The 20,135-nt window shown below is 44.5% G+C and overlaps 1 protein-coding gene across 1 annotated transcript in view; it reads right to left on the reverse strand.

Annotated features, from left to right (window-relative positions):
- Positions 1-20,135, reverse strand: part of COG6 (component of oligomeric golgi complex 6) — a 206,333-nt gene that overhangs the window by 146,596 nt on the left and 39,602 nt on the right. Inside the window, exon 4 of the mRNA XM_073613271.1 lies at positions 154-212. Within this exon, the coding sequence (XP_073469372.1) occupies positions 154-212 (59 nt within the window). The remainder of the gene's footprint in view (positions 1-153; positions 213-20,135) is intronic.

Here is a 20,135-nt window from a genome sequence, read left to right on the forward strand (position 1 = left end):
CTACGGACTAAGACAGGGATGCCATTAAATTTCAAATGCGTGTAAAGGCAGGCGTCCCAATAATTTTGTGATCTTTCTATCCATACCTCATTTATTGGAAAAAAAATGTTTTTACATTTTACTGGTTTGCATTTAAGATATGTATGTACATACTTCTCTGCTTGAAGTTTTGTCGTCTTCACTATCAAATCTTGAGTTTGCTCCTTTGATGCCTAAAAACATAAAATGTATTTTTGTTAATAAATATACCTGGAAAAAAAAAGGGGGAGGAAAAGATGAAGAAAGTAGATTTAAAATAAATTAATGTAAAACGGTGAATGTAACGATAAAAAAAAAAAAAAAAAAAACACAGCTTACTTTAGAAATATAAAGCAAAGCATAATTACTGCTACATTTCTGATGAGGAAAACCATATTACCGCCACCTGCCATATCACAAGGGACCGTCTTATTTACCTCTTTTTAATGAATGTGGCATGAATTATTCATTCAAAGATACACATTCAGGCAAATGACTTGAAGACTTTGCTTGATAATGTTGCCTGAAATATGTTCTTATTTTTATTAGAACAGCTGTAATAGCCCAGTGGTTCAGAATATTAACAGGTTAGGATGAGAATTGAAGAAATAACAAATGCCTGACAGTGAGAAATCACGGATAAGCCAGTCAGAAGAGATTTTCTTTCAAATCCTACTTGCTATAATACCAGCCTCTCTCAACTTTTATACCCCAGAGAAAAACCTTGAAATTATTTTCTGACCTCATAGAACACTTGAAAAAATTCCTGTATTGGTGGTCAGTGGGAAAAATGTCCCCTACATCGGTGAGTAGTGGGAAGAATGTCCCCCTTACATGCAAACAAACAGATATTTGGGTACACGGTGATGGCTTTGACAAGTGACACTGACCCCAGTGCAAGCACCATCAAATGGGAGGTCTATCAGCCACAGTTCAAGGAGCCACAAGCAACATTTGTAGAAACTCTAGGGTTCCACAAAACCCTTGTTTAGAATAGCAGTGCAGTTTGATGTTGTTGGATATACATTCACCGGCCACTTTATTAGTTATACATGTTCAATTGATTGGTTACACAAATTACTAATCAGCCAATAACATGGCAGCAACTCAATGCATTTAGGCATCTAGACGTGGTGAAGACAACTTGCAGTAATTCAAAACCGAGCATCAGAATAGGGCAGAAAGGGGATTTATGTGGCTTGGCGCATAGTACGGTTGTTGGTGCCAGAAAGGCTGATCTGAGTATTTCCAAAACTGCTAATCTACTGGGATTAACTCGTACAACCATCTCTAGGGTTTAGTCCCCTTTCACAAGAACGGACCCGTTCAGGTCCACCTGTCAGTTGTTTAGGCGAACCTGAACGGGCGCTCAGTGCAGGTCTATGGAGCGACGGATGTCAGCGGTTACCATGTCCGCTGACATCCGATCCGCTAAAATCAGGCGTATGGCCTTACGTTCGCATCTGTCCTGGCGGATCGGATGAGATCTGATGATAATGGACATGCTGTCTGTTTTCGTCCGATCCCTCCATAGGAATCGGCAGCGCTCTGACAGGCCCCTCCCCGCTCAGTGAGCAGAGATGGACCTGTCATCCGCCGGCTCAGCGGAGATCAACGGAGAGATCTCCTGCTGAGCTGGCGGACAGAGCTGAGCGGATCCGCCTCGTGGGAATGAGGCCTTACAGAGAATGGTCCGGAAAAGAGCAAATATCCAGTGAGCAGCAGTTGTGTGGACAAAAAATGCCTTCTTGAAGTCAGAGGTCAGAGGAGAATGGGCAGACTGGTTCAAGATGACAGAAAGGCAACAGTAACTCAAATAAGCACTCGTTACAAAAAAGGTACGCAGAATACTATCTCTGAATGCACAACACATTAAAACCTTGAAGCAGACGGGCTACAGCAGCAGAAGAAACCAAAAAAAGAAGCTGCACTAATAGTGAATGAAATAGGCAAATAAATGTGATTTAGTGAGCAAGTAAACCTGTTGGTTTGGTTGACAAACCCTGTAAACCCTGCAATGTTAAACTAATAAAGGGTGATCAAAAATACAGATGCGGTTAAATGCAATAAACAAGTGAATCCTGTGAAGTGACAAAAAAAAAAAAAAAAAAGAGTAACCTATTGAGTGAAACAAAGGCAACCAATTTAGCGAATAAGTGAATATCATAGATTATACAATAATGGTAAGCGAACCAACAAATACAGCAGAAAAATAAAAAACGTGTAAAACTTAAAAACGATATAAAAATATATGAAAGTCTCTTTCATAATGCTTCCCAGCGGGGAGTAAATGTTGAAACACCCTGTGAGGGATCTTCAATATTCAAAGGACACCGTGAATCCACCACCACATAAATTGAAGGCTTACCAGCTATACAAGCTGTCAGAGCTTGTGGCTAATACCCAGCCAGGGCCTCTAAATCCTCCCGTCACCTCCAGTGGCTAGCGAGCAGAGCGTTCCTGAAGACTTGATGTATACCTAGCAATCAAACAAGCGGCCACGAACATATCCTCAGTGAGTGAGTTAAGCCCATAAAAAGAGACAAAGAAAGTCTATATTTCAGCTGTGACATTCAGATGGTAGGGTCAGAATTTGGTGTAAACAACATGAATGCCTGGACCCATCCTTCTTCCTTGTATGTACGGTTCAGGCTGGTGGTGTAATGGTGTAGGGGATACTTTCTTGGCACACTTTTGGCCCCTTAGTACCAGTGGAGCATCGTTTAAATGCCACGGCCTATTGTTGCTGACAATGACCATCCCTTTACAGTGTACCCAACTTCTGATGGCTCCTTCCAGCAGGATAACGCACCGTGTCACAAAGCTCAGATCATCTCAAACTAGTTTCTTGAACATGACAATGAGTTCACTGTACTCCAATGGCCTCCACAGTCACCAGAGCTCAATCCAATGGAGCACTGTTGGGATGTGATGTAACAGGAGATTCTAATCATGGATGTGCAGCCAATTAATCTGCAGCAACTGTGTGATGCCATCATGTCAATATGGACCAAAATCTCTGAGGAATGTTTCCAACACCTCGTTGTATCTATACCACGAAGAATCAAGGCAGTTCTTAAAGCAAAGGGGTCCAACACGGTACTAGCAAGCTGTACCTAATAAAGTGGCCGGTGATTGTATATATTACATTAATGATCTAAATTCAGCTACAGAACCATTTATGCATTTGAAAAATTAGCAGTAAGAATGTGTGTGAATGTGAGTTCCACAACGCCTAAAAAATGCAAGAAAATTTATCATCTTAGTAGGACTCAAGAAAAAGAAAAGGAATAAATTCACACACCCACGGTCAAGTGGGAACAACTAGCTAATAATAGTGTTATTATTTAGTGTTAACCAATTACATTAGCAATGTGTAATGTGGCAGCAGAGCCTAAAAGAGAAGTAGGGTATTTTTTGTTCTTCTCTTTAGAAATCATACTTGCCTAGGTGGATGCCGCATCAGTCTGATGCTACATCTGTCCCGCGCCGGCTCTAAGACTGAGAACTGAGTGATCAAACACTGCTGATCGCTCAGTTCTCAGTGCTCCGTGAGCAGAGAGCTTACAGAGAGACTGAGCCAGGTACAGCATCTGGGTGGATCCCAACCATATGGTCGCAATCTTTCCCCAGCCTGGATCGACTCGGTGAAGTCAGCCGACAGCGCGCTTCAGCCCGCTGTCTGCTTCAAAACGGGTCACAGGTGTGAAGAACAGACCGTACTCCTGTGATCCACAGGAGAAGTACAGCCAAACGAGCCTTGACTGTACTTCTCCTTTAAACCTCGAGAACCTTCATTTCCATTTACTTATTTAATTTTTCCTCCCCTTCTTTAGGAAATTGCAATATTTTTTTTTTTGTAGTGAAATACCATTTTCAGCAGAGCGCACTTTGCGCTTCTGCGTTACTTGCCTAGGCAAAAAGGACATCTTCCACTGCAGGAAGCCCCTGCGATATCCATGACATCCATGGAATCTCAGGAGACTCTGTAGTATACACTGCACATGCATAGTGGAGTGTCCTCAGTGGGCCAGCTGCTAGTCCCAGGAAAAGACAGCCAACTTCCCAGCACTCCCACTAGTCTGCAAAAAAAATAAAAAATGCCCTTGTCTAACAGTTCACATTAAAAACAGAGGGTTTACCTGCATACATTTGTAAATACATTTGGAAGTCGCAGTGCCTACGCCAAAGCTTAACTTGGCATTTTTAACTATTTTTGCTTTAAGAATAATAGGATCCCTCTGTGTCTGTGTGTGTCTGTGTGTGTCTGTGTGTGTCTGTGTGTGTCTGTGTGTGTCTGTGTGTGTCTCTGTGTGTCTGTCTGTCTGTGTGTGTTTGTCTGTGTGTGTGTGTGTGTGTGTCTGTGTGTGTGTGTGTGTGTGTGTGTCTGTGTGTGTGTGTGTCTGTGTCTGTGTGTGTCTGTGTGTGTGTGTGTCTGTGTGTGTCTGTGTGTCTGTGTGTGTCTGTGTGTCTGTGTGTCTGTGTGTGTCTGTGTGTCTGTGTGTCTGTGTGTGTCTGTCTGTGTGTGTTTGTCTGTGTGTGTGTGTCTGTGTGTGTGTGTCTGTGTGTGTCTGTGTGTGTCTGCGTGTGTCTGCGTGTGTCTGCGTGTGTCTGCGTGTGTCTGCGTGTGTCTGCGTGTGTCTGCGTGTGTCTGTGTGTGTCTGTGTGGTTTTGAAATCTTTATATATTTGTCATGAGAATTGTTTGCATTTGCTAATACTGGAGATATAGTTCTCTGGTTCGCAGTATTCCTTTTGCTCAATATCTCAGACTGAGAAGGAACTGCACAGAGGACGGGGATTTCCACAAACAGGCCAATGCTCTCCGCACACGATTGTTGGCGAGAGGCTATAAACGTACCGTGCTGAGAAAGGCTTTCAACAAGGCCCTAGCCTTAGACCGACAAACACTACTATATGGCCCCCCACGTCCTAAACAACCTTACATGACCAAGATTATTACTAAATTTTCTACTCACCACCAACAATTACGAAAAATATTGTCAAACCATTGGCATATTTTAACTGATCACCATATCCTCAAAAAATACATTAAATCTACCCCTGATCTGGTCTTCAAGAGGGCTACTTCCCTAAGGGATAGATTAACACATAGCCATTACAGGATTCCTTCCCCTGGTCCGTCAGAACCCAGGGGCACATATAAATGTGGCAACTGTCCACATTGCCCCTGGATTCAAGAGGGACAACATTTTCTACTTCCCAATGGCGAAATGTTTTTCCCCAAACATTCGGCCCATTGTGGTACACGTGGAGTCATTTATCTCATGACTTGCGCGTGCAGCGCTTTCTATGTGGGGAAGACAATTAGAGAGCTACGGCAGAGACTGGGGGATCACCTTTACGCATCCACGAATGGTAAACTTACCACCGTGGGTCGCCATATTGGCATTTATCATCGCTTTAATCTGGATTATATCCGGTTTATTGTATTAGATGTTGTCCCTCAAGACCCTCGCGGGGGCAATTGGGACCGCGAAATCTTAAGACGTGAATCCTTGTGGATTGAGCGACTTAATGCATGTGTCCCTCCGGGTATAAATGAGACACATTCATACAAATACTTTCTGGAATAATTATGCCAGGTTTGGTCCCCCATTCCCTGCCATGATCTAACAACTATACATTTATACATAAATGATCTCAACAAAATTCAAAAATTCAAAAATAATAAATAAAAATAATAAAAACTAACAATATTCTAAATATCATACTCAGTAAAACTTTTTGGATTTTATTAGACTTCAGGTTCCTCCTAGGACTATATACTAGTGGACTCTTTACATATAGTATTGTCACTATATTAATAAATTCAATATCATTTAATGCTTTTTTCTTTTTTCTTTTTCCTTCTTCTTTTGTGGCTGACTCTAATATTCCAGTAGACCATTTGCTTTATTAATTAAAGCCATGTATATTTAGATTGCAACTTCTGTTTATCTGCCCGGATGGGGTAGCGATGCATATCTCTGCAGCCACGGGTGCCCCCGTCGCTGGAGACTATGCATCGTTTTTTCCCCTTCCGGTTCATCCTTTTGTAATACTCTATGTATTTTACTTATTACCCTATTGCACACCGCCATTCCACTCTGTGGGGATGTGAGGAGTTTATTCTCCCCTTGTGGCGGGCTTGCGCTCCTCCGGCGGTGAGCTGGGCTATTTTGAGCTCAGCTGCCGCTTCGTTTCGACCAATGCTTAGGCACTGGCCGATGTTGAGCTGTGCGCCTGCGCTGGGCGGACTGCCCGCGCCTGCGCAACAGTGGAGGATCGGACCCGGAAGCATATGTGGCGACCTTCTTCGCCGTTGAACTTCCGGGTTGGAGGCATTTAAGATGCCCAGATCCAGCTGCCCACTGTTCCGGACGGACACCCAGCACCGCACTGTTACCACCTCAAACCTCTGTGAGTACCGAGTTTACATTCCCCAGGCAGGTTGGGGATGTCCACTACTTCTGTGTGGTATCCCCCCCCTCCTGCTAGATATAAAACACTTTACCACCTGATGTTATAGCTTTTAAAAAATTTTTCTTTATGGCTGTATTACTCCCCATAGTGTTTCCCTGTGACGGAGGGACGTGGTGTTTTGACCACTGACTATACCAGTCACACTATTCTGGGTGCCAGCAGCTTTTGGATCTGGGCTTTATTAAAAACAATGACAGGTAAAAAATTTTCTTACCACCATTAACTTTTTCTTTGTCAGTCTTGTGTGTTTCTCAACTCTTTCACTAGGTTTACAGGGATACCTGCTGTACTTAACACCCTTTCCCCTCTACCTTGTTCTTTTTCCATTTCTTGTCCTCATTCCTTTTCCATCCCATCCTTTTTTCCCCCTCTTTCTCTCCCTCTCCCCCCTTTTTTTTCCCCCCTCTCCCCTCACTTTTTTCCCCTTTTTTTCCCCCCTCCTTTCTCTTTTTTCCCCCTCCCCTCCCTTTTTGCGTTTTCCTGCACTTTCCCTCTCCTTCCCCCTTCCCCTTTTCCTTTCCTCCTTTTTCTTCTCTTCATTTCTTCTTTCTTTCCTCACTTCTTATACCTCTCCCCGGTTTTCTTTCCTTTTCCCCCCCTTTTTTCCCCCCCTTTTCCTATTCCCTCCCCTCCCTCCTTTTCCCCTCCACTCCCTTCTTTTCCTTCCTTGTTGCCTTTTCCCTCCCCCCTTATCCAATTTTTTTTCCCCCCTTTTTTCCCCCCCTCTTCCCCCCTCCCCCCCCCCTCCCTTCCCTCCTCCCCATTCTTCTCCCCTTCCCCCCTTTTTTCCCCCCTTCCCCCTCCTTTCTTTTCCCCTCCAGTCACCATCCTTGTCACCACACCCCCACCTTGACACTCCTGGGTGACCTCTTAATTTGACACACTAATTGATTGATTCTAAAAGAACCATATCCTATTTGAATTCTTTACAATAGTACTATCCTAACGTGCCTCCCTGGCTCGCCCCCGGGGGAACGCCTCGTAAGGGCGTCTCACAATATCGCTCCAGAGAACCTTTATGGGTATAGTTTGGTGAGTGCAAATTCTAAATCTCAAATTTTAAATATGTTCTCCAATATTAATCATGTATATCTCTTTGCAAAATCATATATGTACTTTGTCATGTTGATACTGTATTGTTTCTCATCTTCATAGATTATATACTATCAGACGCCTCCTGAAGAAGCGGCTGTGACCGCGAAACGTAGAGGTCACGTCTGCAAGTATTACACCATATAATTTTTGTCCATGCATCTGTGTGGGCATTAGCTATACCAACCCAGTATCAACAACGCTGTAAAACAATTATCATTGTTAATGTATTTCTAAATCATGAATTTGTTCAATTGATGTCCCTTGTAGGACTTTTTACTATGTTTTGAAATAAATGTATGCTTTTTAAATTAATGTCTTTTCTTCATGGTACCGCAACAGTCCGTTTTCTTTCATTAAAAGAGGCAGGACGTTACTGGAGAGGTCCTTGCTCTGATTCCTCTTTTAACCCTATTTTCTGACCGTATTCACATTCAGGATGATGGTACCTACTAATATACGTTTACTCCCCTGTGTAAATTATGTGGCATACTTGTAAACTCTAATACTGGAGATATAGTTTTTTTAAGATGAAGATTAGGGAGCCCTCTCACACATAATTCATTAATTACAGTGCCTACTTGCTGTATGAATGCCGAAGCTTCAGGATGGTCATATCCCTCTTCGTTGCAAAATGCTTTCATCAGGGTTGCGTCGATGAAAGAATTTTGTAACAAAGAGAGATATGACCATCCTGAAGTTCAGGCATTCATACAGCAGGTAGGAACTAAAATGAAAGTTCTTCGTAGCCAAACACTGGTACAATCTGTTACTGTGACCCAACCATTAACTGCAATTAAGTTTTATTATAGCCTGTTAGCCAAGCACAAGGCCAGGATGAAAGTCTTATACTTCCAATAAGCATATGTTAGAATCCTGCTTTTTACCAAGAATATGGTAAAGAGATTATCGACATTCCGACAAGATAATTAATGAACTGCAACACAGTAAAATCGAGGAAATACTAAAATGCAATATGTCACCCAACCCTGGAGACAGACATTAATTGCTATATGAATGGTTATGATAAATTTTCCATGGCTGGATACATTTACCATATGTTACATTTATGACTGTCAGAGACTTTTCCCTTAACACAGACTTTCATGTCTCAAAAACGACATTCAGAGGGGATAGAACTATACCTCAACAACAAATTTCCATACAGCAGATTTCAAAGTGTTACCAACAATTACAACCCCCCCCCCCAGAGTAGACATACTGCTTGGGTTAATAAAGGAGGGCCCAACCAAATGGAGGAAATGACCTCTCTAGGGTACACAGGGATCCAAAGTGGGAGCTAACTGATAATAAATAAGAGGGACACACTTCTAAGCTGCTGATCATCTGGACACCTCTACTGCAAGATCAGGCCATGATAACAGCAAGTGTGTGACATGGAATTATCTACTGGTGCTGATTTAGTCACAAAAGGTGGTGCTTAAGTTGTCGGTGACATCAAACTACAGAGAGGGAAAAAAGTATTTGATTCCCTGCCGATTTTGTACGTTTACCCACTGACAAAGAAATGATCAGTCTATACTTTTAATGGTAGGTTTATATTAACAGTGAGACAGAATAACAACAAAAATATCCAGAAAAACGCATTTCAAAAAAAGTTATAAATTGATTTGTATTTTAACCACTTGCCGACCTGGTCCTGCAGATATGCTTTTTGTTTTATCCAGCTGTATTTACTTTACTCAGTGCAGTGTAACATCCAAGTGAAAGATATAACACCAACATGTCAGAAGAAATAAATAAATAACAGAATCACCGCGTTGGATAAAGGATCATCCCCCTTGTGTCAGTATTTTGTTGAACCACATTTTGCTTTAATTACAGACTTTATTCTGTTGGGATATGTCTCTGCAAATCTAGACTATGCAAGATATGCCCCCTCTTCTTTACAGAACTGCTCAAGTTCAGTTAAAGTCTTTGTTAACCCAAAAAAAAAAAAAAAAAATTAAATGCTGTTCCCTTAACGCATGTTATACAGTGCAGTGCCTTTGCTGTGTCATTTGGCCCCCTGTATCACCTGAAATACCTGGCTGATCCTGCCAGTTTCTACCCTCCTCTCTGTGCTGACTCCCACGTATCAGGGCTGCAGAGCCCTGACACGGGAGTCAGTACGTGTCTCCATCATTGGTAGCCTGCTCTGCCTCCTGTGTGCTCTCTCCCCGTCCTCTCCCCCCTCGCCTCTCTGCCAAGACAGTAAAAAAACAAACAGTTTTAATTTTATATCATTCCCTCTGATATATAATAGTAGGCTGTGCATGTCATTTCTAAAAAAATGCGGTATAATAGCTTACTTAGGAGCGCCGTTCGGCTCTCATGTGACTGCCTGCCGGTCTCCTCCCCTCCTTTCCTTGGCTGATGTCAGCAGGGGTTTCCCAGCACCCCCCCTGCAGCTATCAGATAAGGACAGGAGACCGTCGGACTGTCAGCTGAGCGCCGAATGGTGCTGTGAAGTAAGCTATTATACAGCATATTTTTAGAAATGACATGCACTGGGGAGCTTACTGTTATATAATTGGGGAAACTATAGAAAAAAATTGATTTCCTTAACAAACACTTTAAATTTGATGGTGACCGTTTGTGGACTGCAGTCTTGAAGTCATTCCACAGATTTTCAATGGGGTTTAAGTCTGGGCTCTGACTAAATACAAATACTTTTGGGCTGTCCTCACAGGGTCCGACTAGGCCAAGCAAGGACATTACCTTTTTCTCCTTCAACAACAGTGCGGTAATTTTTGCTGTGTGCGTTTGGTCATTATCATGCTGGAAGGTAAACCTTCTTCCCATTGACAACTTTCTGGCAGAGGGAAGCAGAAATTCCTCAAGAATTTGACTGTATTTTTGCCCCATCCATTTTTATTTCTATCCTGACAAGTACTCCAGTCCCTGCTGCAGAGAAACACCCCCATATCAGGATATTACCTCCATGCTTTACTGTAGTAATGGTGTTTTTTCGAAGTTGAGCTGTATTGTATTTCCACCACACATATCGTTTGGTGTTGAGGCCAAATCATTACATTTTTGTCTCATCTGAAAAGAACACTTTTTTCCATGTGGCCTCAGAATCTTCAAGGTGCGTTTTGGCAAATCTCAGTCGTGACTGCATGTGGTCTTTCTTGCAGAGTGGCTTTTTTCTTGCAACCTTCCCATACAACCCACATTTGTGGAGAATTTGTAATATTGTCACTTGCACACAATGACCACTCTTTGTCATAAATTCCTGCAACTGCTTCAGAGTTGCTGTGCTCTACGTGCTCTATACAGCCCTCAGTGATGACTTTTAGGCATGACAACATTTACTTTTTAAAGCAGACAATTCACAAGAAACTTTAAAATTCTTTAGAAGTCTCCACTTACCTTTCCCACCGCAGGGTTTTCTGTGGTAAAACCAACAGACCCAATCTTCATCTCTCACGGTGGGCTCCGTTTAAAAAACCTTCAGGAACTGGGGCCCCCTTTTTTATTCAGGGGATCCGCACTCCTGGACCCATACAACACCCCGCCAGAAAAAACTTAAGGCTGAAAAAACCAAAAGCACTGGATCCCGGGGCCCAGCTCTCTAGAAAGAGAAGCGTTACAGGCCAAACCTCGTTTCTTCCGGCACGAGGTCCGGGTACCATTCAATTCAGCCTAAAAAGACACTTTGAATGGATCCAACTGCATAGCTAGCCCAAGCAAGGATTGCACCAGTGGAGCTCAGCACAGCACATCTTTACTCGTGACCAACACTTTAGACACTGGCGAAAAACCGAGGTACTCCCAGTAGTGGGAGGGGTTATATAGGGAGTGGACTTCCTGTCTTAGGGTGTGCCTGTGTCCATCACCTGAAGGTGGCCTATAACTCACATAGTAATTACATACTACATAGTAACTATGCTCTGCGTTGTGTGATGTACGATTAAGAAAATTCATATTTAATAAAGTCTACACAGCAAACCCCAATAATACTAATAATAATAGAATGAGCTGCACTCCTGTAAACCACAGGAGAAGTACAGCCAAACGAGCTTTGCCTGTACTTCGCCGTTAATTTGCACTATTGTGATGCAAAGATGAAAAATGGATTTTTAAAACAGCTTACCTGTAAAATCCTTTTCTTGGAGTACATCACGGGACACAGAGCACCATAGTAATGACTATCTGGGTTTATATGCTACCTTTAGGTGATTGGACACTGGCAACCAATAGTAAGAAGGTTCCTCCCATATAACCCCTCCCATACAGGAAGTACCTTAGTTTTTTAGCAAGCAATGAAGATCCCAGAAAAAGAGGGGAGGGACCTCTGTGTACCGTGATGTACTCCAAGAAAAGGATTTTACATGTAAGCTGTTTTAAAAATCCATTTTTCTTTATCGTACATCACGGGACACAGAGCACCATAGTAATGACTATCTGGGATGTCCTAAAGCAATGCCTTTGAGGGGAGGGAACATACCCCCTTATTTTAGGCTCCAAATTATAAAGCTGCTTGCAGCACGCTCTGGCCAAAAACAGTCTCTAGTTCTTTTGAGATCTAACATCCAGTCGGTAAAATCTGGTGAATGTATGAAGCGAATACCAAGTGGCCGCCTTGCAAATCTGAGCCATCGACACTTGTTGGCGCACTGCCAATGACGTACTAACTCCTCTGGTAGAGTGAGCCTTGAGATATCGCGGTGGAACCTTGTGTTTCAACTCACAGGCCTGGATAATGACTTGACGAATCCACCTAGAGATTGTAGAACTAGCTGCTGCCTGTCCTTTCTTAGAACCCTCAGGCAGAACAAAAAAAGAGTCAGACTTCCAAAAAGGGGCTGACATATCCAAATAAACCTTGATAGCTCTCACCACATCCAGTGAATGGAGCAATCTTTCCTCCTTAGACTTAGGGTTAGGAAAGAAGGTAGGTAAAATGAGATCCTGATTCAAGTGAAAACTGGAAACCACCTTGGGTAAAAAATCTGGACAGTGCCGCATTACCACCTTGTGCTGATGAATAAACAGAAAGGGTTTCTCACAAGAAAGGGCGGCCAACTCAGAGACCCTTCTTGCTGAGGTTAAAGCCACCAAAAAGACTAACTTCCTAGTCAGTAGGATCAAAGGAATACGCTTAATAGCCTCAAAGGGTTGACTCTGTAGAGCTGAAAGCACTAAGTTCAAGTCCCATGGGCACAAGGGCGGTTTAATTGGTGGCCTTAAATGTAGTACTCCCTTGATAAAGGTTCGTACTAAAGAATGAGACGCGATTGGCCTCTGGAAAAAAAACGATAAGGCCGAAATTTGTCCCTTACTGGTTCCTAAGGATAAGTTTAAGTCAATTCCTGCTTGCAGAAAGGCAAGAACCCTTCCAATTGTATACTTGCGAGGGTTCCATCTTCTCTTCTCACACCATGAGATGTATGACCTCCAGACTCTATGGTAAATTTTTCTAGACACTGGCTTTCTAGCATTTATCAAAGTAGCCAGAACAGAACCACGGATACCACAGTCTCTTAGTACTTTGGTCTCAATAGCCATGCCATCAAATTCAGCGACCGTAAAGAAGGATGGTATATGGGACCTTGGGACAGCAAGTCTGGGCGTAATGGAAAACACAATGGGTCCCCTACCTCCAACCTCACAATCTGTGAGTACCAAGACCTCCTTGGCTATCGTGGGGCCACTAGAATCACCGTTTTCTGCTCCACCTGTATCCTGCGTAACAGGTGCGGCAGCATCTGAATCGGAGGAAAGGCGTAAATGAGAGAATACCGATCCCAGGGAACCACCAATGCATCCGTCCCCATGGCAAGTGGATCCCTGGTTCTGGACACAAAGCTGTCCACCTTGGCATTGAACCTGGATGCCAGGAGATCCACCTCTGGCATCCCCCAAAGCTGGCATATTTGAAGGAAAACTTCGGGGGGTAAAGGGACCATTCCCCTGGTAACAACTGCTGACGACTTAGGTAGTCTGCATGCCAATTGTCCACCCCCGGAATATAGACTGCTGACAGAGATGGCACGTGTCTCTCTGCCCAAGTCAGAATGTGATTTATTTCCTTTTGGGCTGCCCAGCTCCGGGTACCCCCTTGGTGGTTGATGTATGCCACCACTGTGGAATTGTCGGACTGGACTCTGACCGGAGACCCCCGCAGCCTGGCCGTCCAGAATACGAGGGCCAAGCGAGCTGCTCGAATTTCCAACAGATTGATCGGCAAGGTTTTTTCTACCTGGGACCATTTTCCCTGTACGGAGGCCTCTTCCAATACTGCTCCCCAGCCAAGACGACCGGCATCTGAAGTTACCACCTTACAAGTTACTGGTGGAAAGGACTTCCCATTTTTTAAGATGCTGGTCTTTGACCACCAAAGAGGTCCTGCTTTACCTTTGGGGGATAGAGACATTGGATGATCCAAGGCTAGGACAGACTTGTCCCAAGCCTCCAGGATTGTTCTCTGGAACAACCTGGAGTGAAACTGCGCATAAGGAACCGCTGAAGGATAACACCATCTTCCCCAGCAATCTCATGCACAATCGAATTGAGGGTCTTTCTACCCTTTTGACTTTCCTGACCAGCTCTACTATTGAGCTGACCTTCAAGAAGGGTAAAAACACCCTTTCCTGGGTCGTATCCAGGATCAAGCCTAGATATGTTAGGATTTGAACTGGATGAAGAGCTGATTTGTCCATATTCAGAATCCAACCTAGGCATCTCAGAACATGAACTGTAGTTGAAACGTTCTCTAACAGGGTGGAATAGGACTGGTCCTTCAACAGAAGGTCGTCCAGATATCCTATCACCGATATCTTTTGGGACCTTAGAGAAGCCAATACCGGAGCCAACACCTTTGTGAAGACTCAAGGGGCCGTAGCCAGACCGAACGGTAGTGCTACAAATTGGAAATGACACCCCTCCACTGAGAAACGTAGAAACCTTTGATGTTGGCCGAAAATCGGCACATGCAGGTATGCATCCTTGATGTCTATGGATGCTAAAAAAGTCCCCTTTTCTTAGAGATGCCATTACTGAACAAACCGATTCCATCCGTAAGGTTCGCACTTTTAGAAAGGAATTGAGGGATTTGAGGTCCAGAATGGGCCTTACTTCCCCATTTGGCTTCGGCGCTGTGAATAGGTTTGAATAAAACCCCTTGAACTTTTCTTTGTGGCGAACCTTGACAATCACCCCCTGCCTTTTTAGCTGTTCTAAGGCTAGGAATAGGCTTTTCTTTTTCTCTAGATCCGAAGGAACTCTTGATCTCAGAAACCGATTTGGGGGAAAATCTCAGAACTCTTTTTTGTAGCCTTGCGTTATAGTGGAGATAACCCATTTGTCCTGTACCAACCCTGCCCAAGCATCTGCGAACCGCCGCAGTCTGCCCCCCACTTGTAATAGTGGGGGCACCCCTTCACAAGGAGGACTTGGCATTGGCCTTATTCGGCTTCTGAGTCCAAGTTCTTTTCTGACCTTGAGGTCTTTTAAAGGCAGGTGGTTGAGGCCGTCGATACTTCTTGGGAGAAGATGTGCCTGGCCCAGGAGCGTTCGGAATTTTAAAGGAAGGCTGCTTATTCCTTCTTTTCACAGGAAGCAAGGAGCTCTTCCCGCCTGAGATTTTTTGGATATACTTATCCAGATCTTCTCCAAACAAATGTTCCCATGAAAGGGAAAAGCTGTGAGTAGCCTCTTGCATGGCATCTCGGCTGACCAGTTCTTTAGCCACAAAACCCTGCGCATATGTATTGAGAGTAGCGCAATGCGAGACATCTGCTGGATTGAGTCTTTTAATGCGTCTACTGCAAAACATAAAGTGCGAGGAAGTTCTGTTAATTCATCAGAATATTCCTCCCGAACAGGTAGGTTCCTGACCAGTCATTTAAAACGGTCCTTCAGGGATTGACAGATCCCAATAGCCGCAACAGCTGGTTGTACTGCTGATCCGGCCACCGCAAAGGAGGCCCTTAGCAAGGATTCCAGCTTTTTATCCGCTGGATCTTTAAATCCTTGGGCATTATCCACTGGACAGGTTAAGCTTTTATTTACTGAAGAAATAGCAGCATCCACTAAAGACGTATCCCACCTTTTTTTTGAACTTTTCCTCCATCGGGTACAAAAAAGAAAACCTTTTAGAAGGTAAGTATATTCTGTCCAGATGTTCCCAATCAGCATAAATCAACTGCTCCAATAATGGATGCACAGGAAACGCCTGAGAACCTTGCTGAGGTCGCAAGGATCCCAATGTAGAACAGGAAAGTTCTGGCCCTTGTACAGGGGGCAACTTGAAACCTGCTCTCACCATTTCGGTTAAAGACTGGATAAACAGCTTTTGGGATTGTGAAGCTGACAATGGTTCCTCAGAACCTGAGTCCCCCGCTGAGGACTCCTCTGCTTCAGCATCTTTATCCCCTATGGCCACCTCCTCAAAATCCTCTGCCCATTCAGGATCCAAATCACAAGGACCCAATTGGCTAAGGGAGTCCTGGTGCTCAAGTGACTCAGCACTGGGACCAGGCTCAGGAGAGGGAGATCTATTTCTCTATTTCGTTTCATCCCTCCCTGTGTTACTGAGGCAATCATACCCGCCATTTTGCCTTCAAGACCAGCGAGAGCTGACTTTAAGTCATCCTTAGTAACATAAGCTGAAGCAAGGATATTGGTGGTGGCAACAACGCCTGACAAATGCAATGGCTCAGCCAGACCAAATGCCGCAGGTCTTTCAGGGGAGACAGGTGCTGCAGTAGCCTGAGGTTGATCTCCTGTTTTTGAAGGAGTCACTTTAACCCCTGGATTAGCCCTGTTCCCTACACCTCATTTTCTGGAAGACATCGCTTACAGTTTTTTGAGGAAATTCACTGTGCTATATGTTGTATCAAAGCCAATACTATAGCCTCCTTACAAAGTCTGCAAACGCCCGACTCACGTGCCCAGCTCTGTGTCCCACTGCGACCTGCCCTGGCTCATCTGAGCCAAAAAGAACCGCACTGACACACGCAGGCGCCTGACTTCCCTATATGCGCGTGCGCCGTCACGTGACGTACGCACGCCCGGGACTTACTGCGCATGCGCAGGTCCGTGGGAAACACGCGGCCGCAATGCCGCCATCGTGCATGCTAGAGCATGCACAGGAGAGAACGGGCTGCGCAGGCGCCAACTGCACGTGCGCGCTACCCATGTGCACATACCCACGACCCGTCCGCACGGTCCCCAGAGGGAACATTTAGTCTGAGTGCAACCACTCTCTGAACCATCACAGTGGGGACACAAAGAGACACTACAATCTGGCATGACAATCTGCATAACATTACTTTGGAAATAATGTAAAAAATGGGGCCTCCAAAGGAAGCACTCACCAATCCTCGCAGCAGGGCCTGAGATAGGCCCAATCTTCCCCCATCACCAAGGGTAACGCCACCGAGGACCTTCAGGGACTGGGTCCCCTTTTGTTTAGGGTCCACACCCCTGGACCTGTAAAGCACCGTTTAGGTTACCTTGGGCAAATAAAAGACCAAGAATACCATATCACAAGGGTCCAGCTCCATAAGTAAACATTACAGGCAAGACCCTGTTCTTGAACCAGGGCTCGGGTACCATCCACTTTAGCATGATATGCCATCCGAATGGATCCGATTCTAACATCCTCACTGGGACATTATCTGAAGAAAGAGCTTTCACAGCCGTGACCATCACCTTCAAGACACTGACAAAAAACTAAGGTACTTCCTGTATGTGAGGGGTTATTTGGGAGGAACCTTCTTACTATTGGTTGCCAGTGTCCAATCACCTAAAGGTAACATATAAACCCAGATAGTCATTACTATGGTGCTCTGTGTCCCGTGATGTACGATAAAGAAATAAACTCCAAGAGAATGGTTTATCCCAGAGCCTTACAAATTTTGCCAGCCAGATACTATATAGAAACAAGGGAAAGGAAGGAATCTCCGGTGCCGTACATCCATGCATGTAGTGCCGCTCAGGCTCGTATAATGATCTGGGAAGCAATGTAGATGGTATGTAAGCCTGTTGCTGCAGAAGTGGAGCCCACCCCAGCTCCTATGGCCACTAAAGAGAGAAAGTAAGGAATCTCTGGTGCCGAACATCCATGACTGTAGTGTAATGGTGTTAGAGACAACCTTAGCCTGGGCTCCTGCCAGGCCACGCCCCCGTGCATTTTGCTTCGCCCCCTGGAGCTTCGTCACAGCCCCATGACTAAGCTCTGTGGGCGGAGTGAAACGTGTTGGAGGCATGGCCTGGCAGGAGCCCAGGCTAAGGTTGTCTCTTCCACCATTACACTACAGTCATGGATGTTCGGCACCAGAGATTCCTTACTTTCTCTCTTTAGTGGCCATAGGAGCTGGGGTGGGCTCCACTTCTGCAGCAACAGACTTACATACCATCTACATTGCTTCCCAGATCATTATACGAGCCTGAGCGGCACACCAATCTTCCATGGGTCACTATATAAAACAAGTGTGTTTAAGAAACAAACACACACATGAAAACACTAATTTATTATAATAACGGCAATTGGTACAATTGGCTTCATACTAATGAGATGTGTATGATGATACAAGTATCGAAACCGCCAGGTGCTGATTGGCTCCTTTTGGTCTAGAGCTATTCACAGACTGGTGATCAGGATACATTTCTCTGTGCTCACATCCTGCCTCGCTTTTCTAAAAGTTCTCTGTAGGTTACTTAAGAGATTATTAACATCTTTTGGGACTGCAGGTGCAGTACTTATAATATATCAACGTGAAAGCAGCTTGTTTTTATCAAATGCATTTATTGCTGACAATGTGTAGTGCACTTCTTATAAGACATGTATTTTTTCTAGAGGGGAAATGCAACAAGAGCCCCACTACATAGACCGGGGCACCAGTAAACTTATTCTAACCCCAAGTATGAAGTTATTTGTTTCTACAGTCAGTTTGAGAAGCATTTTTGATGCACGTGTGATGCATTGTATAAGTTTTAACAGGATAGTTTGGAACCGATTATGCTTGCACTACTCTTGATGTCCAGATAGATGAAACGTGTTGCATGGGGCATGAGTACCGTGACATGAGCACTCTAAGAGGAGAGGCCGCAGACAGAGCAGGAAACTGTCATGGTGGGGTGCTTGATTTGTCTGTAAGCTGTCAGATTCGTAGTGCTGGCCTCAGCATGTTACTTGTGACTACTACTGTATTGGTCTATATGGATTGTGTTTAAAGTGATATTAACGTCTCCTTTTTTTTTGGTTTAAAAATAACAAACATGTTATACTTACCTCCCCTGTGCAGTTGGTTTTGCACAGAACAGCCCAGATTCTCCTCTTCTTGGGTCCCTTGGCAGCGCTCGTGGCCCCTCTTTCCTGCCGAGTGCCCCCACAGCAAGCAGCTTGCTACAGGGGCACCCAAGCCGCTGCTGTGTGTGTTCATTCAGACACAAAGCCGCGACTTGATCCGCCCCCTCTCAATCCTCATGGACTTTGATTGACAGCAGCGGGAGCCAATGGCACCCGCTGCTGTCTTAGCCAATGAGGAGGGAGAGTCCCCGACAGCGGACTCTCGTGCAACATCACTGGATCGAGATGGGGCTCAGGCAAGTATTAAGAGGGGCTGCTGCACACAGAAGGTTTTTTTTAATCCATAGAATGCATCAAGATAAAAAAAATCCTTCTGCTTTAACACTATGGAGGTTATTTATTAAAACTGAAGAGTGCAAAATCTGGTGCAGCTCTGCATAGAAACCAATCAGCTTCCAGGTTTTGTTGTCAAAGCTTAATTGAACAAGCTGAAGTTAGGAACTGCTTGGCTACCATACACAGCTGCGCCAGATTCTTAGTGCACACGTTTTGTAAATCTACCTCTATGAGACTTCTCTCTTTTTTTAATTTTCCATAATTGGACCTACTTTCCTGAATGGGAGCGAGTTAGAAGATCTTAAGGACCAGGTGATTCCTATATATTTGAGCATTTTTACCCTGTGATGTTTGACCATTTTTGTAATAGTGGTAAAAAAAAAAAGTCTGCTGTGTGAGTTGGGCCACTGGGGTATAATGTTAAGCCCTTGCTCACACTGCTGCAGCTTCAAAGTCACATGACTTTGACATCACTGCGTGACTTCATCGTGGCTTGCATAGGACTCATAGGGTTAACAGAAGTCAATGCAAATCGTGTTGAAGTCGCACCAAAGTAGTGCAGAAACCTTTTTCTAGGTTGGGGCGACTTGAGTCTCATCGATTAGAACGGTTCCATTGCCTTTAATGGGATGCGGCTTTGAACTCTCAATTCGCATGACAAGTCACGGCAGTATGAACTAGGGCTAAGGGTGTGAAATACAAGGCAGTGTACTACATCGGATGTGAAGATTGCTGGCACAACTAATTGACATAATTGATTAGTTCACATGTGTCAAAAACAAGGCCCGCAGGCCGAACCTGGCCCGCCAGGCCATTTTATGTGGCCCTCGCACCTCACCTGCAGCTGCGGCATCCCCCTCGGCTCTGACGTCACCTTGTCTCAGCAGCAGAGAGGAGGACAAAACTCCTCCATCAGATCCTACGCTTCTCTGTGCAGCCGC

The sequence above is a fragment of the Aquarana catesbeiana genome, linkage group LG02 (genome assembly GCF_042186555.1).
Source record: "Aquarana catesbeiana isolate 2022-GZ linkage group LG02, ASM4218655v1, whole genome shotgun sequence".
Taxonomy (NCBI): Eukaryota; Metazoa; Chordata; class Amphibia; order Anura; family Ranidae; genus Aquarana; species Aquarana catesbeiana.